The sequence below is a fragment of the Zeus faber genome, assembly GCF_960531495.2.
Source record: "Zeus faber genome assembly, chromosome: 3".
Taxonomy (NCBI): Eukaryota; Metazoa; Chordata; class Actinopteri; order Zeiformes; family Zeidae; genus Zeus; species Zeus faber.
This window is the reverse complement of record NC_137190.1, coordinates 23666681-23685104: the sequence shown is the minus strand read 5'-3', so window position 1 is coordinate 23685104 and position 18424 is coordinate 23666681. Positions and strand designations below refer to the sequence as shown.

At 44.6% G+C, this 18424-nt stretch overlaps 1 protein-coding gene across 1 annotated transcript in view; it reads left to right on the top strand.

Annotated features, from left to right (window-relative positions):
- LOC307227852 (multiple epidermal growth factor-like domains protein 10) overlaps positions 1–16181 on the top strand; it is a gene marked incomplete at its 3' end in the record, with an annotated part of 85582 nt that extends 69401 nt beyond the window's left edge. The window contains exons 14-23 of the mRNA XM_079997296.1: positions 4838–4966; positions 10156–10284; positions 10943–11071; positions 11425–11553; positions 11766–11999; positions 12207–12358; positions 12803–12872; positions 13255–13308; positions 15223–15444; positions 15964–16181. Of these exons, the coding sequence (XP_079853422.1) occupies positions 4838–4966; positions 10156–10284; positions 10943–11071; positions 11425–11553; positions 11766–11999; positions 12207–12358; positions 12803–12872; positions 13255–13308; positions 15223–15444; positions 15964–16181 (1466 nt within the window). The remainder of the gene's footprint in view (positions 1–4837; positions 4967–10155; positions 10285–10942; positions 11072–11424; positions 11554–11765; positions 12000–12206; positions 12359–12802; positions 12873–13254; positions 13309–15222; positions 15445–15963) is intronic.
- Positions 16182–18424: the final 2243 nt, after the last annotated feature.

The window sequence follows — 18424 nt, the reverse complement described above, 5'->3', positions numbered from 1 at the left end:
TAGTTAGCAGCCAGATGGGGAACTGTCTTTAAGGCTTGTTGCCTTATTTTACACAAAAAAATGGCCCAATGGGAATGATAATCCCATTAATTGAAATTGTTTAATGTAACAGAAAGTAAAATAAGGAAAGAATGTGGACTCAGAATCAGAAATACTTTAATACTTTAATAATCCCAGGGTGAAATTACTTGAAATGGATTTATGAACAAATATACATAAAAGCATCAGTATATTTCCTGTGTTCCTGTGTCATTTTCACCACATTTCTAAGTAATTCCCTTAGAATGTGTTGAAAAGAAAACGATAATGTAATAATTTATTACATAATGATGTGTTATTATGATGTGTATCTTTTGTAACACCAGAATTTTTATCTCATCTGAAATACATGCCATTTACTGAAGTGAAGTTGCAAATATTTTTGAGTGACTTATGCTCAGGTCAGTGGTCCAGTAGGGTCCAAACGGGAACTTGATGACAACTTAATATTCAATATTTATTCATTATATTCATAGAGTATTACAGCCACATTAATGATGCAATAATGGTAGATCAGTGAGGAAATTCTGTTCCCCAGTTAATTACGACACACCAGTTTTTTGAAGTGTTAAGTCTGGTTGTCCTCAAATGTAATTAAAAGGCGCTTTAATTAGTTCTCGACTTTTGAAGCAACATTTTAAAAGCCCAAAGACAGCAGGAATATAAAATGTCAGGTGTAATCTGGCTGCGGGTTTATGTCCATGATCGTCACTAGTTCTGCCGAAATGAGCAACTCAGTGAAACACGAGACACAGCGATTTTTGGCAAGTTTTTGTCCTGATAAGAAACTCTGTCCTGGTTTGCTCTGAGTTCAGCGCTCGATGCAGACAGACACAGGGTGACAAGTTTGTCTCCCAAAAACAGAACCTTTCCCCGTGCAGTTAATGATCAACGGCATGGCTTTATTTCGGGGGGCCTCAGCGTGAGTTTTCAAAAGAGCAGCATGTATAATGTGATGTAAGAGCTCATTTCTCCTGATCTGAAAAACAGTCGGATTTAAAGGCGAAAGGCGGCAAAAAAAGAATGAGGTCACTCTGCGACCACATTAGATCCAGAAAACATTTTTTTAACTGTATTTTCTGCTTTTGCAGAGAGATCCTAAACCATTGTAAAAAAAACAAAAAAAAAACAACATTCATGCTTTTTGAAATCTTTTTGAAGCTCCAGTATTTTGCTTCTAGGTTGTATCATCGAGATTTACCACTAATTTGTGACACACGCCAACATGAATGTCGTTGGCCGGCCTACGACATAGGTCTTTGCTCTCCAGCTACGCTGTTTCCTAAAACAAGCGTCCAGACTGGACCGTCCGTACATAGAATCCGATTTCTCTGAGCTATTTGCAGTACAGTAGGTGATAGTGTCTGCTGTCCGCTACCTCAAATCAGCTTCCAAATCAAATCAGCATGAGAGTCACTCAGAGTTTTACCGTGTTGTATGTTAAGTGCTTTGCAATTCTGTTTTTCTAATTGCTTAATAAATTACGTGTGTTATTAAATGATAATGTGTGACCTAATAGAGACTGAAAAATGAATGTCACTTTGTTTTTGTGTAATCTTTTTTCATTATAGAGAAAGGATTTGCGTGGTAGCATTTGGAGGGAAATTGATTTCCTATTTAATTTGAAAAGCCGATGGTACAAAACAGAGCATATGTCATATATTTGCAGATTATTTATAAAAGAACCACTCTGTGAGAGTCAACCTTAGAGATGAGTGGCAGCACTTGGTGTTGGAAGTGTTGAGCATCACTGTGGTTTGCAGCTTTTCAAGTGTTTTTGCCATGAATTGTGGTGGTTAAAGGGTTAATTGGAGTACATAGTTTGGATTCACTCAATTCATAGATTCATTCATTGTGCAATTATGAGGCTTTATGATAACTAGTGAGCACACGTTAGCATTGATCATTGATCTCAACTGGATACATACATTTCACTTGCGATAAGTTTTAGCTTAGATTTAATACCATTTATATGGGGGTTCCAGTTTTGCTACCTTGATATCTCTAATTAGCATCCAAATCTATCATGAAGTCATTACCTGATAACTAAAATATAACTGCAATTATACAAAAATGGCAGTTTAAGGCCACCGAAAGGAGTTTGCGACATTAACATATCCGTGTCTATATTTATTTTCATCTGAATAACTTATATCACAGAATTGGACCATGAGACAGGCAATTTCTATATTCCATACTTATACTGTACTATACTAAAGTGCAATACCTTGTCATTTTTAGGTGGTGATATGATGATACAATATTAAAACACACATCAAAGCTATCTTTACGCTGTGGAACACTCCCATGTCTGGTGTTGAAAGGGAAACCATAACGCCTGAAAATCGATTTCCTCGACCTTTACTTATCATATTTATTATCACTGGCAGTACAAATGAGTTCTGACGCATAAATGTCATGGTATCAGCTGTATGGAACATTTTGGAATGCGTGTTCCACTTTCGTCGCTCTCAACCTGTAATCACAACCAAATGAATCGCTTTCGTGCAGGCGCAAACTCTCAGATATCACAAATGCGAGAAAAACATAATTTGTCAGGTTTCTCGCCTCACTTAACAGCCAAGAAATCTCTAGGTAAGGAAATGATGCTTGTTGTGATGTAAACAAAATAACACCTTCCTAACCCTCTTGGTTGTCCAGCCCTAACTCTTTCAAGAGGAAGAAGAATCTTTAATTGTCACACAACACACTACACTTGCAGATGGTGGCCAGTGAAATGAGGCCTCTGCATTCGACCCATCCTGGCTTGTCCTTACTCTGGGCAGCATTTGTTGATGGTACCAAGTGTTCCATGTACGGGGAGAGTACGGGGAGAAAAGCTCCACACAGGGACATATCCCGCCGGAGCACAGGGCCAACAGCAGGCCAGGCGGGAATTGAACCCAGGACCTTCTTGCTGTGAGGCAGCAGTGCAATGCACTGTTATTTTAATTTTTTGATGCGAGCTAGAGGAAGAGTGGGTGGGTCAGATTGGTTTAAAAATGTTTAAAGAGATATTTGTACATTTGTGAAGTGAATTTTGCAACGGGACGCAGCTTGCACAATGGAGAGAGGGTTCTGTCTTCTGGATATATCATGTGCTTATTCTTATTATATGAATTAGAAACCATATCCTCATCAGGCTGCACAAGAGCCTATCACAGTCAAACTTTTTTTTAGAAAGGCCTATTTTTACATGTGGAAAAAAAGAAAACTAAAGACAGGGTTCTTGCCAGGTCCTTGAGGTGCTTGAATTTTATCTGGAATACTGGACGTACCGATCATTGCAAACTAATGATATTCCTCCTGGTTTTGTTGTTCAAATCGTAACGCAATAAAACATTTCAAGAATTGCTTTTGCGACATAGATGATGCCAGGGAAAAGTAAATTTAATCCAGCATGGTTGGAAATAGATTTATTATAGTAGATGACAATGAGATTAATAATGTACAGTATGTATGTATGCATATATATATATATATATATATATATATATATATATATATATATATATATAGCACAACATCAACAGCCACAACATCAAAACCACTTCAGGTGATGTGAATAACATGAATCATCTCGTTCCAATGGCACCTGTCAAGGGGTAGGATATATTAGGCAGCAAGTGGACAGTCAGTTCTTGAAACTGATGTGTTGGAAGCGTGATGATCTGAGCGACTTTGACAAGGGCCAAATTGTGATGGCCAGAAGACTGTGTCAGAGCATCTCCAAAACGGCTGGTTTTGTGGGGTTTTCACCGACGAAAGCACCTGCAATGGACACGTAAGCGTCAGAACTTCACCATGGAGCAATGGAAGGTGGCCCGGTCCGATGAATCACGTTTTTTTTTACATCATATGGATGGCCGGGTGCGTGTACATAGTTTACCTGGAGAAGAGATAGCACCAGGATGCACAATGGGAAGAAGTCATGCTGATGGAGGCAATGTGATGCACTCGCAATGTTCTGCCGGGAAACCTTGGGTCCTGGCCTTCATGTGGATGTTACTTTGACACAAACCACCTATATAAACATTGTTGCAGACCAAGTACACAGCTTTATGGCAACGGTATTCTCTGATGGCAGTGGCCTCTTTCAGTAGCGTAATACACCCTGCCACACTGCAAAAAATGTTCAGGAGCGGTTTGAGGAACATAAAGAGTTCAAGGTGTTGACTTGGCCTCCAAATTCCCCAGATCTCAATCTGATTGAGCATCTGTGGGATGTGTTGGAACAACAAGCCCAATCCATGGGGGCATCACCTGACAACTTACAGGACTTAAAGGATCTGCTGCTAACGTCTTGGTGCCAGATACCACAGGACACCTTCAGAGGTCTTGTGGAGTCCATGCCTCTACAGGTCAGAGTTGTTTTGGCGGCACGAGGGGGACCTACACAATATTAGGCAGGTGCTTTTGTTGTGGCTGATCGGTGTGTGTGTGTGTGTGTGTGTGTGTTTGTGTGTGTGTGTGTGTGTGTGTGTGTGTGTGTGTGTGTGTGTGTGTGTGTGTGTGTGTGTGTGTGTGTGTGTGTGTGTGTGTGTGTGTAAATCATAGACTGTTGACTGACTAATGAGACTAAGATTTTATATTTTAATCAATAAAGATCACACTGAAAATTGATTATATGTCTTGCGTCATTGAAAATGAAAAAATTGTGCTTGAAAAACTCATTGAAAGTCCTTGAATTTGTGTGTGTAAGAGACTAAAGGAGTCTTGCTTGTACGCTGCTATCCTTTCACAAATACTTCAATGTGTGTGTAAATCTGTGTTTTTGTGTGCGTTTCCACCACTATAGCGTGTCCCACTGGGCAGTTTGGTAAAGGCTGCACTGACGTGTGTCTGTGCACAAATAACGGAACTTGCAATCCCATTGACGGCTCGTGTCAGTGCTACCCTGGCTGGAGGGGAGACGACTGCTCTAAAGGTAACACACCACCACTCTTCTTCCCTCTTTCTATCGCCCTCTCTATTTCTCTCTCTCTCTCTCTTTCCATCATACACAGACATTTGCTTTCCTTTAGGACTCTAATTCTTCCTCTCCTGGAACAACCTCACCACTCACTCGTGGAATCGAATGGACTTTTCATTGGTTATGACAGTGGGGAAAAAAATAAAATTAATTTTGAATTTAATTTTATTGCCCCACTGAGAAGAAATACACCAAAAACCAGATTGCGGTGTGGGGATAGTGTGGTTTGACCATCCACGCCTGACCGTGATCTAGGTAATTGGTGGATCCAGGATCAGAGTGGCTGCATACCTGTTGCTTGTTGGTTGGTCTAACGAGCAGTGGGTAAAACCCCTATCCCCTCACACACTCAGGAGAGAGGAGCCCTGTCATGACCTGTGTTCTATCAAGCCCTGGAGCCATACCATCCCCATACACACTGACACCAAACTGAGGCCACGGAGAATACCTGGCTGAAGCCTACCCCTACCCACCAAGCAGAGGACAAAAAAGGGAAAAAAAAAAAGCCTAAAACAGACTCTGAAACACTCTGATGCAGGGTTCCTATACCTTAAAAGGATAGACTCTGACGCAGGGTTCCTATACCTTTAAATGATAAAACACCGGACTCTGAAACTGGGCTCCCATACCTTAAACCAACAAATGTCCAAAAAGATTAACTGGTCCCTTCCAGGGGACCTGGTTCCCCAGAGCACCACAGTCGACTGGCATCCTTCCCCCAGGGTGACCACAGACTGCCCCCTCCTCCCTTCCAGAGAGTGGGGCCTCAGGCAGCTGTGCTGGCTGGTGAAGTCGTGGCCGGACTTGGCTGTTGCAGGGGGCTGCTTGGGGGGTTGTCCTGGCTGCTGGGCTGCTGGATGGTCCCGGCGGTGGCTGCTGGGCGTAGGCCCTAGCTACAGGCAGTTACCCTTGGTGGCTGCTGCGGCTGCTTCTCCCCTGGTCCTCTGCCAGACGCCCTGGATGCTGCTGCTGCTGCCAGTAGGGAGAGGGTTGGTGCTGCAGGGCGTCTTCAGACGGCCCCTCTGTGTCCCTTCCCCGTGCCAGAGAGTCCCTGTTCAGGTGCCAGTGTGGCAGTTTTGCCTACCACCCGTCACCCAAGTGGCGTTTTCAGGGACCTCCGGCAGAGAGACACGAACGACGGGGTTGGAGACAAGTTTATTGTGGAGCGGGGGCTTGATTGAACAAGCCCCAGAGCAGATGGACACAGGTCATGACAGGGCTCCTCTTTCCTGAGTGTGTCTGTAGGGATGGGGGTTTACGTGCTGCTTGTTGGACTAACCAACGAGCAACAGGTATGCAGCCACTCTGATCCTGGATCCACCAGTTACTGATATCCAGGCCAGGTGTGGCTGCTCAAACCATACCATACCACACAGAGTAATTGGGTAAATGAAGAAAAAGATTTTAAAAGTGGTTGAGTAAAAAAAAAAGATATATTAAAAAAATATATTAAGACATTAATAGTTTTGTATTTTGTACAAAAAAAAATATTTTCTTTTTTCAGTATTGTGTGTTAAGTTCAATTTTAAATTTCTTACATAATTCTTAAAAATGCCAAGCGGTCCAATCATAAATGAAGCCTTGTAGGCCTTTAGTTTGTCTAAAACACGGTTGTAACGGTCTTTTGTTGAGCGTGGGGTCGAGAGATGGACCGGGAGGCAGGTACAAATGAAACCAGACTATGCTGGGCATTTATTTAACAGAATAAATGACTTTACGTTTCAGACAAACGTCACACAGCACTGCAATAGGAGCACAGCCTCAATGTCAGGAGAGAGGGGGAGTTGTGCTAGAACCCTGATTTAACGATTAAAGAACAAAAGTTCTTACTACGCCTTAAACTTTCTCTATATATATATATATATATATATATATATATATATATATATATATATATATGCAATACTGCCTGTCATACTTCCTCTTTGCTTATTCAGTCCGTCATACTTCCTCTGACATATTATTCAGCTCTTGAGCAAGCTGGTCAGTGAGGCCACCGATAAGATCATCATTCGTGAAAACAGTCACAACCCAAATGTTTTACTTAATTTCAAACTCAAGTTCTTTCTATTCCATGTTGTATACCCACCACCATCACTGACGGCGAAGTCAGAACCGATGTGTCCTATGCAAGTCCCCAAAGGGGAGACTTAGAACCCGAGTCTGGGTAGTCCTTTCCAACGACCAATTGACAGATGTGACCTCAAACCCCAATTTCAGCATATAACAACCCATTCATAGATTGCAGAGGTAAATTATATTGACCCACCCCCCCCCTTGCAACCATCCCCTTGATTATAAGTCCGCTCCCAGGTTCTGCTCCCAGGTTCTGCCTGCCCTGAATGTGATATGACGGCAGGGAACAGAGGTGGAAATGGGCCCACAGCAAAATCCTTGATGCATGGCTAGGGAGCAGACGCCACCTTGACAATTGATACAAGTAATTGTCACAGTGTTGTTGGAATGTATCAGGACGTGTCCCCTCACCCGCAGTGTTAAGTCTAACAGAGCCAACCCGACTGCCTCCAATTCTGTTTCTGAACATCTGGCCCTCGTAAACAGCGCTCCAGCCGTACAGGGGGGCATCGGTTTATGTCACCGGACCCAGCCCGACCCCTTTCATGAGGTGCACTTCCGCAGGGACAAAGTGAGAGCTGCAGTGAGGACAGTCAACCTCCTTGTTGGAGTCAGTAATGCACACGTTGACCGTGAGTCCAGATCAAGACCCAAATACAGAGAGTGCTGGGCTGGAACTAGAGGGCTCTTTTCCCATGTCACCAGAAAATCCAGGCTGCGGAGATGGTCAAACAGTGCCCCCGTGTGGGAGTGTATCATCTCCTTGGACCCCGCTATTATTTGGAGATCATCCAGATATGAAAGAACCTTTATTGCCTGGGTGCACAGAGGGGTAATAGCTGCCTCCACACAAATAGTGGATATTTTCGGGGCCAGAGGGAGACCGAATGGGAGAACACAATACTCGTACGCTCTGTGCTGAAAGGCGAACCATAGATATTTCCTGTCTTTCCACATTTGGTACTTGAAAGTAAGCATCTTTCAAACCCACCGACGTGAACCAGTCTCCCTGTCAGATAGATTTGAGCAAGTGACGGTGTGTTAACTTTCAAAGCAAAGCTTTCTCAATGTTATGTTTAAAATTCTGAGATCCAGAACTGGTCCTAAGAGGCCGCGCACCTTTGTTGGATTTCTCTGCCAGATTTGCTGTCAGCCTTCACGCTTTGGACGGAAGCTGAGGCCTTTCTGCTGTGAGGGAGGGGCACAGTGTTCATCTACTGACTCCTCCAAGGGGCGTATAGCCAGGTATCCCAACTCCGGCTCAGTGTCCAGGGTCGACTAATGACTGAACGGCTCGATAGGGGAGTGTATGCTCTGAGGAGCATCCCAACACAACCTTATCTCCTTGGTTTAATCGTCCAGCATCAGGAGGGGACGCGGGCGAGAAGGGCCAATCCCCAGCCTCCATAAAACACATGTGCGCCCCGGACAGCATGGAGGAAGCAGGGGTTCGGGGTCTGCCTACGGGATCCCCAGCTTCGCCGCAGTCCGCTCCAGGCGGTTCAGCAGCTCCTGGTAAAAAGGCCCCTGGGACAGTTTGTGAGCGGCACCATGTGCCTCCTCACCTGGCTCTTCTCCTTCCCCCTCCTCCTCCAACTCGGAGCGCTACTGGGCTATGTGGAAGTCCCGCAACTCCTGGGCCTCGTAGGCCTTTCGGCGCTACAGGGACGACTAGGGAAGGAACCGCAGATGTAGACACTCTGGCGGATAATTCCCAGGGGCAGACTCGAGCAATCCACGCAAAAGAACAGGTCTGACAGAGGGCTTGCTTCCAACAGTGGAGAGCTGAATAAGCAAAGAGGAAGACAGGCAGTGACCCAGTATATATACTGGGGGGCGGGCCATATGATGGGTGTCCGAGTGGCCCATTCACAGCCTGTCAGGGCCAAGTTGAGACTTAGCTGGTTTAGTTGGGGTTCTCAGCTTTATTCAGTGGAGCTGTCTGGAGACGGCTTAAGGCATAGTAAAAACTCAAGTTCAAAATGAAGTAAAACCACCAGCTTTTAATCTCCTGCAGCTGTGTCCCCTTCCGGGTTACCAGTGCTGGCTCTGCCCACCTGCAGATGCCGCCATAACCCTCCCTCACTACCACAACGTTTTTTTAGCCACAACAAAACTCCCAAAATGAATACATTTTGTTATAACTGGTTTCAAATTGAGGGTATTAGATATTTTTGTATTTTACATGTCTTCATATCGTGTTTATTTGAATAATAATTGAGTCGGACACTATTGTGTCAGACACAACACAACACAACTGTCCTCATGGGGCAAAAAGAGAAGCCAAAGAAAGGCTGGAAGAAAGAGATCTTTGTGTGAGGTCCTAATGGAACTCATATGATATACTGATATATCTATCGTCAACTAGAACCGAGCACAGTGAGCGGAGCCACTCGATCAATAATGGCAGAGTGACCTATTAACCTGCTTCCCAGCTCCGCACCTCGGGCTGTTGACATTTACAAGAGGTCTGAGGTCAGGCCGTGTGTGTGTGTGTGTGTCTGTGTGTTTCTTTTATACTTGTACTCTTTTGTTCTGTGCTGCAACAACCAAATTTTCTGCTGAAGATTAATAAAGCACTGTGGTTGCGTGTGCGTGTGTGGAAGGGAGGTTGTGAGTTTGTGGCTGTGTGGTTTTTCATCTGTGCACTAAACTCATCCAGCTCTAGTTGAAGTTCAAAGTTGCAGTAGTTCCTGTCACTGAAAGGGCTCCCGGCAACAGGGTGAAGGAACAGAGATGATAATTACAAGTGTAAAAAGAAAACTACACAAAAGAAAAACTGAATATAGTACAAATGCCAATGTGAATGAAATACCTGTTCAAGTTATTGTGTGTATACCGGCAGGCACCATTGATGAAACCAAAGCAACCCGAGTATTTTGTTGCCAAATAAACACTGACTTGTCATCACTCACAGAGGTCCCTAGCATGTGTGTTGTCTTACTTTTCTCTCTGTGTGTGTGTGTGTGTGTGTGTGTGTGTGTGTGTGTGTGTGTGTGCGTGTGTGCGTGTGTGCGTGTGTGCGTGCGTGCGTGCGTGCGTGCGTGCGTGCGTGCGTGTGTGTCCAGTGTGTCCTCAGGGCTCATGGGGCCCAGACTGCATCCATACATGTAACTGTCACAACGGAGCCCAGTGCAGCGCTACTGATGGGGAGTGTCACTGCCAGCTAGGTTGGACGGGGCTCTACTGTACCCAAAGTAGGCCACACACACACACACACACACACACACACACACACACACACACACACACACAAAATACATTAGAAAGACACACTCATCATCATGTAAGCAACATGTAACACTTGCGACTTGGAGCTGAGTTCAGTTTATGTGCAGTGTTTCAGCGGCTCAACAACTCAAATCAACGTTGCCATCCAGTGGCTGGTACTGGAACTCAACTCCTTTCAGTTCCAATGGCAGAAACAACGAGTTGTTTGTTGTAAATCTCTCTATACTGTCAAATTACCTTAGATCGGGCTTTGATACTTAGTGCTTTGATACTCACCTTCATTCCAAAGAACCAAAACAACATTTAGATAGACGAAATAAGGAAATCTGACTATATATATTTTACCTCTTCTAATTTCACCAAAGTTCAGATTCGTCAAACTACTTGTTTGATGTGCTGAAATACCTTCAGAACTCTAAAAATGTACTGTGATACCACCTGTTGCTTGGGTTTTCAAGTCATTGTGATGTGGTTGATAAAGTGTTGTTGGAGATGATGACAGATGTTTTGATAGGGGGCCACATGCTGCATGTAGGCCCACAGAGTTGCATCAGGAGATTTTAAAACTGACAGTATTTTTCCCACACGGCTGTGCGTTAGTGACGCCTATCTCCCGTCTCCCAGGGTGTCCGACGGGCTTCTACGGCAGCGAGTGCGCCGAGGTGTGTCGCTGTCAGAACGGAGCCGACTGTGACCACGTCAGCGGACAGTGTTCCTGCAGGACGGGCTTCACGGGACACAGCTGTGAGCTGAGTGAGTGGAGCGACAGTTTCACAAATTTCAAGACCCCGTGTCAGTCTCATCAGGAATCACGTCAGACTCTATACATAGTGAATGAGTCAGTGATAGCTGCTACCGCTGGGGCGTGATGCCATCTTCTGACAAAATAAAAGATTTACTCACTGTTAAGTAGTGCACCAAATGGATGAAATGAATTCACTTGGCAAATTTGAGGCAAGCAATATGCCAGTTGGAAAGAATGTTTGCAAGAGGGAGTAAAGCATGGAAACTGGAACAAAGTCCAAAATGAGCAAATGTTTGAATGTTTACTTGTGTATCCCCGCCAATAGAATCCAACCTAAACATATTCCTACCCTCTGCTGCAGAGTGTCCTGCCGGGACGTTTGGCTACGGCTGCCAGCAGCTGTGTGAGTGCATGAACAATGCCACCTGCGACCATGTGACAGGAACCTGCTACTGCAGCGTCGGCTTCAAGGGCATCCGCTGCGATCAGGGTTCGGTTCAGTTCGGTCACTAAACATGAATTAAAGTATAAACTGTAAACTGTCAATGTGGAAAAAAATGTTCTAGGTGTTTTTATATGTTGTATACATGGACCATGCACTCCTAATTAATAGAAGCTCAATAGAGTTAGAAAAGTGGTGAGTATACATCTAACTGTTGATGGTTCCCACCCATGAGCCTCCTCTCCCTTGCCCCCATCCAGCCGCTCTGATGATGGAGGAGCTGAACCCCTACACCAAGATCAGCCCGGCGCTCGTGTCGGAGCGCCATTCGGTGGGCGCCATCCTGGGCATCGTGGTGCTGCTGCTGCTCATCATGGCCATGTTGGGTCTGGTGGTGTGGTTCCACTACCGGCAGAGAGAGAAGAGCCACCACGTGCCCAACGTCACCTACACGCCGGCCCTGCGCATCAACGCCGGCGACTACTCCCTCTCTGGTGAGAAGCAGACGAGTAGACACGTAAAGTCTGTAGCGCCCCGCAGCCGACGGTTCAGTTTTCGCTCGGTGTTTTAACCTCTAAATGTCTAAAGCGGGGAAGTTGTGTACAGCAGTGTGTGTGTGTGTGTGTATGTGTTTGAGTGATTGACCCCCCCCCCGATGAGCCGCCGGTGTTACTGTGTTGTGTGGTGGCTGTACACTGCAGGGCTGCAGTGTACAGGCTTGCTCTCTTCTCCAGAGTCCTCTCCCCGCAGCAGCGCAATGGGACACTGCTTCTCCAACCCCAGCTACCGCACGCTGGGGCCCTGCACCTACGCCGCGCACTACGCCAAGCCCGACAAGAGGAACTCCGCCAAGGTGGGCTGCGAATCAACACCTGGCAGGGCGTTTGATTCAGGTTTCTCCAAATTCCCTGTCAAATTCCTTGTCGGTTGTGTCGCCCGAAGGGTCCAGATGGGGCGTTGAAGAACGTGAAATCAGTCATTTTTCAGGTGTTCCTTCCTGGGAAAAAAAGTCATAATACAAAAGAACCTGAGATTGGACCTCCCTAGCATGCATAACAACCTGCTCGTGAGGATTAAAAACATTAACCTCAAATTCACTTAGCGGAATTGCAGAACGTGGCTGAAATCAGAATATGGGTGATTCATTTTCATTTGCATTGAAAAACTTTTTAAACTTTTGTGATCAACTAGTTTAAGCCATGTTATGTCGAACACAGTTTTTCATTAATGTCATGTATTTTATGAATGTAATCTAGTGTTCTCCGTGGGTCTTTATTTCATTGGTTTTCTTTTTTAGATGAAGACCAAGAAAAGTTACAGGAACAGCGCTCCGGAGTGGGGAGCATACTGTAACCTAAATGACCTCGGTCAGTCTGCCTTACAAAGTCATTATTTACATATAATATTTCATACAAAATGAAAATAATGTATTATTCCATTGACTTAGCCGAACACAACGGGACAAATGCATCTCTATTTATTGTAATTTTTGTATTATTTTGGTAATTATGGTTCCAGATGATTAGATGGGTAATAGATTTGCTGCTTTTTGCTGCTGCTTGTACAAAAATTACTTGTGGAACTTTATCCCCTGCTGCTGCAGAAATGCAATTTTCTGGGGTTATTAAAAAGCAACCAAGTTTTAATGAACTCATTTAGTTGCTAAACACTAGACCAGTCACTAGGTCTTTTAGTTTAGAGACCATGTTTTATGCCCGTTTACCTTGTCCTCCTTCACATGGTGTGTAGGTGTGTACTGCTTGGACAGACGGTACAGCTATCACATGGAGCAGCGCTACAAAGGTACCGTTCATATCAGCAAGTCCCTGTATCTTCTGTCTGAATAGTCTCTGAGGAGAACCGTCTGCTTCACAGATAAACCCCATGTAAAACCCTGCACGTCCCTTGTAAAATAGCACATTATGTTGAGATGTAGGGTGGTGAAGTACTTCCTTCTGCAGCTACGTGTAGTTTGATGAAAGATAGCCAATAAGTATTGTTACAAGTCTGGTCCAATTGGATATGAATCCTCCAAAGCAAAATTAGAAGAACAATTAATCTGCGTTTCAACCACACACTGCTGTGACCAGGCCAGTTGTTTTTTTTATTCCACTTATTCCACCTTGAATAAAACCCCTTGTAGAACATTCACTGATTATTGATACGGCTATGGCTTTGCTTTCATTGGAGGTCAGTGAAGTGTCTTCTTTTCTCTTATTCAAGATTCTGGTTTTTACTCCGAGACCTCAAGTTTTCTCTTTCATAGAATTGTAATCCGCCTCGACTGAATAACGAAACTAAAAGAGGTCTGGTTTGTTTTTTTATGGAGTAAAACTGACAGATGTTTTTGCAGAATTAACTGAATAGGTTGTGTAAAAATCGCTTTAATTGTATAAAAAGTGAATCATTGCTATGTATTTTGAATATATATGTGTATATACAGTATATCGGTGTGGGGTTGGGGTGGTTTGAGCAGCCACACCCGACCTGGATCTAGGTGATTGGGATCAGGGTGGCTGCATACCTATTGCTCAGTGTTTGGTCTAACGAGCAACAGTTAAAACCCCCATCCCCACACACACCCAGGAGAGGAGCCCTGTCATGACATAATGTTCTATCTGCTCCTGGGATACTTCCAACTGGCCCACTCTCTACATTAAACTGTCTACAACCCCGTCTGCTGTGTCTCTGTGCTGGAGGTCCCTAAAACGCCACTTGGCACGCGGGTGGTAGGCGAAGCGGCCACGATAGTGTTGAAATTGTTGTATTTTTGAGAGTCGGTGAGCAGGTGTAAGGGGATTGATCAGAACTGCGGGAGGAAATAATGCAGATTCCAATAAGAGCCTCAAGGCACTTGTGCAGTTTTTATCAGGAAAACAAGAAATTGACAGTTTGCATCTTGCTACGATCGTCCTCCTGGAGAGAAGCCGCACTGCGACTGGTGTGTTGACCCATGTGTTTGTCTCTCTGCAGGACAGAAGAGTGTGACTTGTCTCCTCAGTGTGTGTTCCCTCTGCTGGTCTCACACGCCCTTCTGCCGAAGCTCCGCCTCCCCTTCTGAAGCCCCACCCCTTGAAGCCCCGCCCCTTTCTCCTGTCACTAACGCACTGAATGCTGCTTATTTTCCTTATATGCTCTTGTTATCGCTGCTTATCTCCTGATATCTTCTCCAAATGTGCATGCTGTTTTCACCTTGAGCATGTTTACAGTAATGAAAACTTTGTTCATTTGTGTATTTTTAAGATGTTTTCATTGATAAGGCGGTTCATTTCTGTCAATTGGTCTTGATGATCTCCACATCACAAATTAACCTGGTTTTGTTCAGTTCTTGTGTGTGGATATTTCATTGGACAAGAGGTGTGTTTTATCAGAAACTTTAATTTACATAAAACTACTAATACTGTGCTCATCAATCAATATTTACTTTTCCAATGCAGCAAACTGAAGATCACATTTAATTCAGAGTACAATAGAAGTGTGTCCTTAGCACAGGACAGTAGGTTTAGCGTGGAGTCAATGATAACTTTTATTGTAAACAAGAGCGTCATGTATGAGAGCTTCTTTGGACATACAGTACTGAGAGTGTGTGTGTGTGTGTGTGTGTGTGTGTGTGTGGGTGTGTGTGTGTGTGTGTGTGTGTGTGTGTGTGTGTGTGTGTGTGTGTGTGCGTGTGTGTGTGTGTGTGTGTGTGTGTGTGTGTGTGATATCTGTCCTCAGACTACATGAAGGGCTCCCTGTCCAGCACGTGCTCTCTGAACAGTGAGAATCCGTACGCCACCATCAACGACCCGCCGAGCCTGGCTTGCAAGCACACGGAGAGCAGCTACGTGGAGATGAAGTCTCCTGCTCACCACGAGCACATGGCCTACTGCTGCTCCACCGCCATCGTCACCACCACCAACAGCGCTGCACCGCCCGCCAAGAACGTCTATGACATAGGTGGGTCTTGCGGAGAGAGGGGAGTGACGATTTCGTCTCATTGGCTGTACGTTCATGTTTATCCCATGACATCATGAGAATCAGGGAAAAAGATTGACTGAGATTGAGTTAATGAAGGGGGCGCCCTTTTCAAAAAAGAAAAATAGAGTCAAGGTGAGCCCACCCACGCCAACAGGGCATGAAGAGTGAGGTAAGGAGAAAAAGTCGCTACAACATTATATTCTATGTTGTCAAAGACGTAGCAGTAGTGTCAGATATACATCGCTCATTTGCCCAGAAAAGCTCAAACGTGTGAATTTCATCAAGTCACGCTGTTCGGAATGGAATTGAGATTTGCAGCCTGATTCAGAGTCACAGTCTCTCAAATGGCACGACCGCCCTGTTCTCAGACGCGGACGTGTAGGAATTATTTCTGTGTGGTGTTTTGTGGGTTTGGACCACATAACAACTCGGGGAGGCGCAGAGTATTGAAGAGAGTGGTTGGTATTCCCCTTTCACCCTTCTTCTTTCCTCTCCCAGAGCCCACCATTAGCATTCTTCAGGGGGCCAACGGCATGGTGCTGCCCAGCTACGCTCAGAATCCTTACGACATGCCCAGGAACAGCCACATCCCCAGCCACTACGACCTGCTGCCCATGCGTCCCAGCCCCTCGCACAGCCAGAGCATCACGGTGGGGCTGAGCCATCCAGGACCCAGTCCCTCGCTGCCGGGCAGCCCCACCAGCTCCCTGCTCTAGAGACCCACCAGGACCCCAAAATGGACGCAGGTACTCTGATCTTTCGGCACCGTCAGCAGAGGAAAACCGAAGTGGTACAACATGTGGAACACGTTTCTCTTATTTGTTTTTCGTCTACTTGGGGGTCTGATGTTTACTCATTCGCTTGGTGCTGGAGGACACGCAGCGAGAGGTGTTTACGTGGAATCTCTGGAGCCCGGGTGGAGGGTGACCAAGGTCTTTCTCCTGGAATGATGAAGTGGCTCCTTTCGCCAGCAGGGCACTCTGCTGCTGTTTGCCACGTACTGAGAAATTACAACAGAGCAGTTTTAGGACTCGGCAACGGAAAACAGACTTTGTACAGGTACGACCCCTCCGCCTTCAGCGAAAATTTGAACAGAATGGACTTCCGCACCACCTCCCACATGAGTACAGGCAAATATCGCTTTGTCCTGCAAACGTTCTCAGCGCTGGATTAGAAGGTGGACGGACAAGGACCTTATGGACAGAAAAAAAGAAAAAAAAAACGCAAACATACTGTTGTGGCCTGAACATCAGGCGTCATGGAGCTCGAGTGTCCAGCGTCCTGGGCGACCTTCCCAGCGCTTGGACGACCAGTCAGTCACACAAACCCGGAAACCCGAGGCCTATCCAACACTGTGAGCGGACCAACCATCCACGTACCTCAAACCAGCACCATGCAGGGCATTTAAAGCAGGAGGTTTTGGTAGAACATTTTACATTAGCTGCAACACACTGCAACTCTGTTGGGCCCGTCACCACTTTGCTGTGTGGAGAACTAGGGTTTTGTTTCCGCTCTCCACTGACTTCATTTGCTCCTGTGAACCAAGCGACCGTGTGAAGCAGGTGGAAACGTCCATGCAGGTCTATCACAGAACGACTGTATTACAATGTGGGGTGTCAATTATTGATAAGATTACTTTTTTTTTTTTTTTTTTTACTAAAGATGATCAGATAGAGGAGATGAAGCAGCCTGTGGGAAACCTCCAAAACGCACCCTACAGAATTCTTTCATCTGTGATATATAGCCGACCTTGAACTATGGAGTCCTTCTTGGTACCCGTGCCTTGGGCGTTTAGACCGGCTTCATTCTTTTCGTCGCATGAGCAGAAAGAGAAACGTTGCCTCATCCTTGACACAGAAACCGCTGGTAAGCGTTTGAGCGCTGCCAAAACTACCAGACAACTTTGAAAAACTGTCACTCATTTGCCTGATATTCACCCTGTAGAGGAGGAAGAGAGGGACCCAAAGCGTTATCAAGATGTTTGAATGGACCGATCCACTGTAAATGACCCTGTACAGTTCTGCTATTTTTTAATATTGTTTCTTATTGGTGTTTACATGTCAGAAGGATCCTACTAGGGTCGATATTTTCTCTCTGATAAGTTATCGTTTTGTATGTATTTTAAAAATATATATATTTATTGTAGTGATAAATGTGAGTTTTTTCCTTAGGTGTGACGCTAAAGCCACGTGCATGCCAGTGAGCTGGAAATACCCTCATGTACTTTGATGCAACTAATTCTTTATTTGTTTAAAACTCAGTAAGAATCAAGTCTGAGCGTGAAATGATTTCTCTTGCAAAGACCAACATCTGTAGGGAAAATACTTTTCAGAAATGATCATCTGTCATGTCTTCAGCGCAAAATGTGGTTCTCATGTCAAATGTGTAACATGGATTTCTATTTTCATGACACTACCCAATCAAAATTACTTTCCTAATTTTAGGTTGTCTTTTTTAAAGATACAACAAAATGTTGAGAATTGTTTTTTAACATCAACAAACAGCAATCACACGACATTGTTGACAATCAGGTTGAGAGTGAAATATGAACAGAATTCAGCTGGCTCCTGTTGCATTACTTTGTTTTTGATGTGTCCAAATAACAATAGTTAGGTTTTCCACTAGACGTGTCTTGGTTTGTTTCAATTCCTGATCCCAATAAAGTTTTCAAAGCTCAGTGAAGTGAGTTCATATTTCTAAAAATGCACTAGCTGTCGTGTCCTGGAGATGATTTAAAGTTTGCATTGGTAACATTTTCCACCTGTCTGGCATCTTTAAACAGAAATTTGAAGTACCCATGTAAGACTTAGTCCTGAGTGAGTAGAAGCAGAAAACTTTTTTTTTTTTAACTGACATTTTCTTTAAAAATATTCTAAGTGAGCTTGAAATAAATGGTATTTCTACTAATATATGCTAATGTTGCACAAGAAAACAAACTTCAAAAAATCATTTGAAGTTT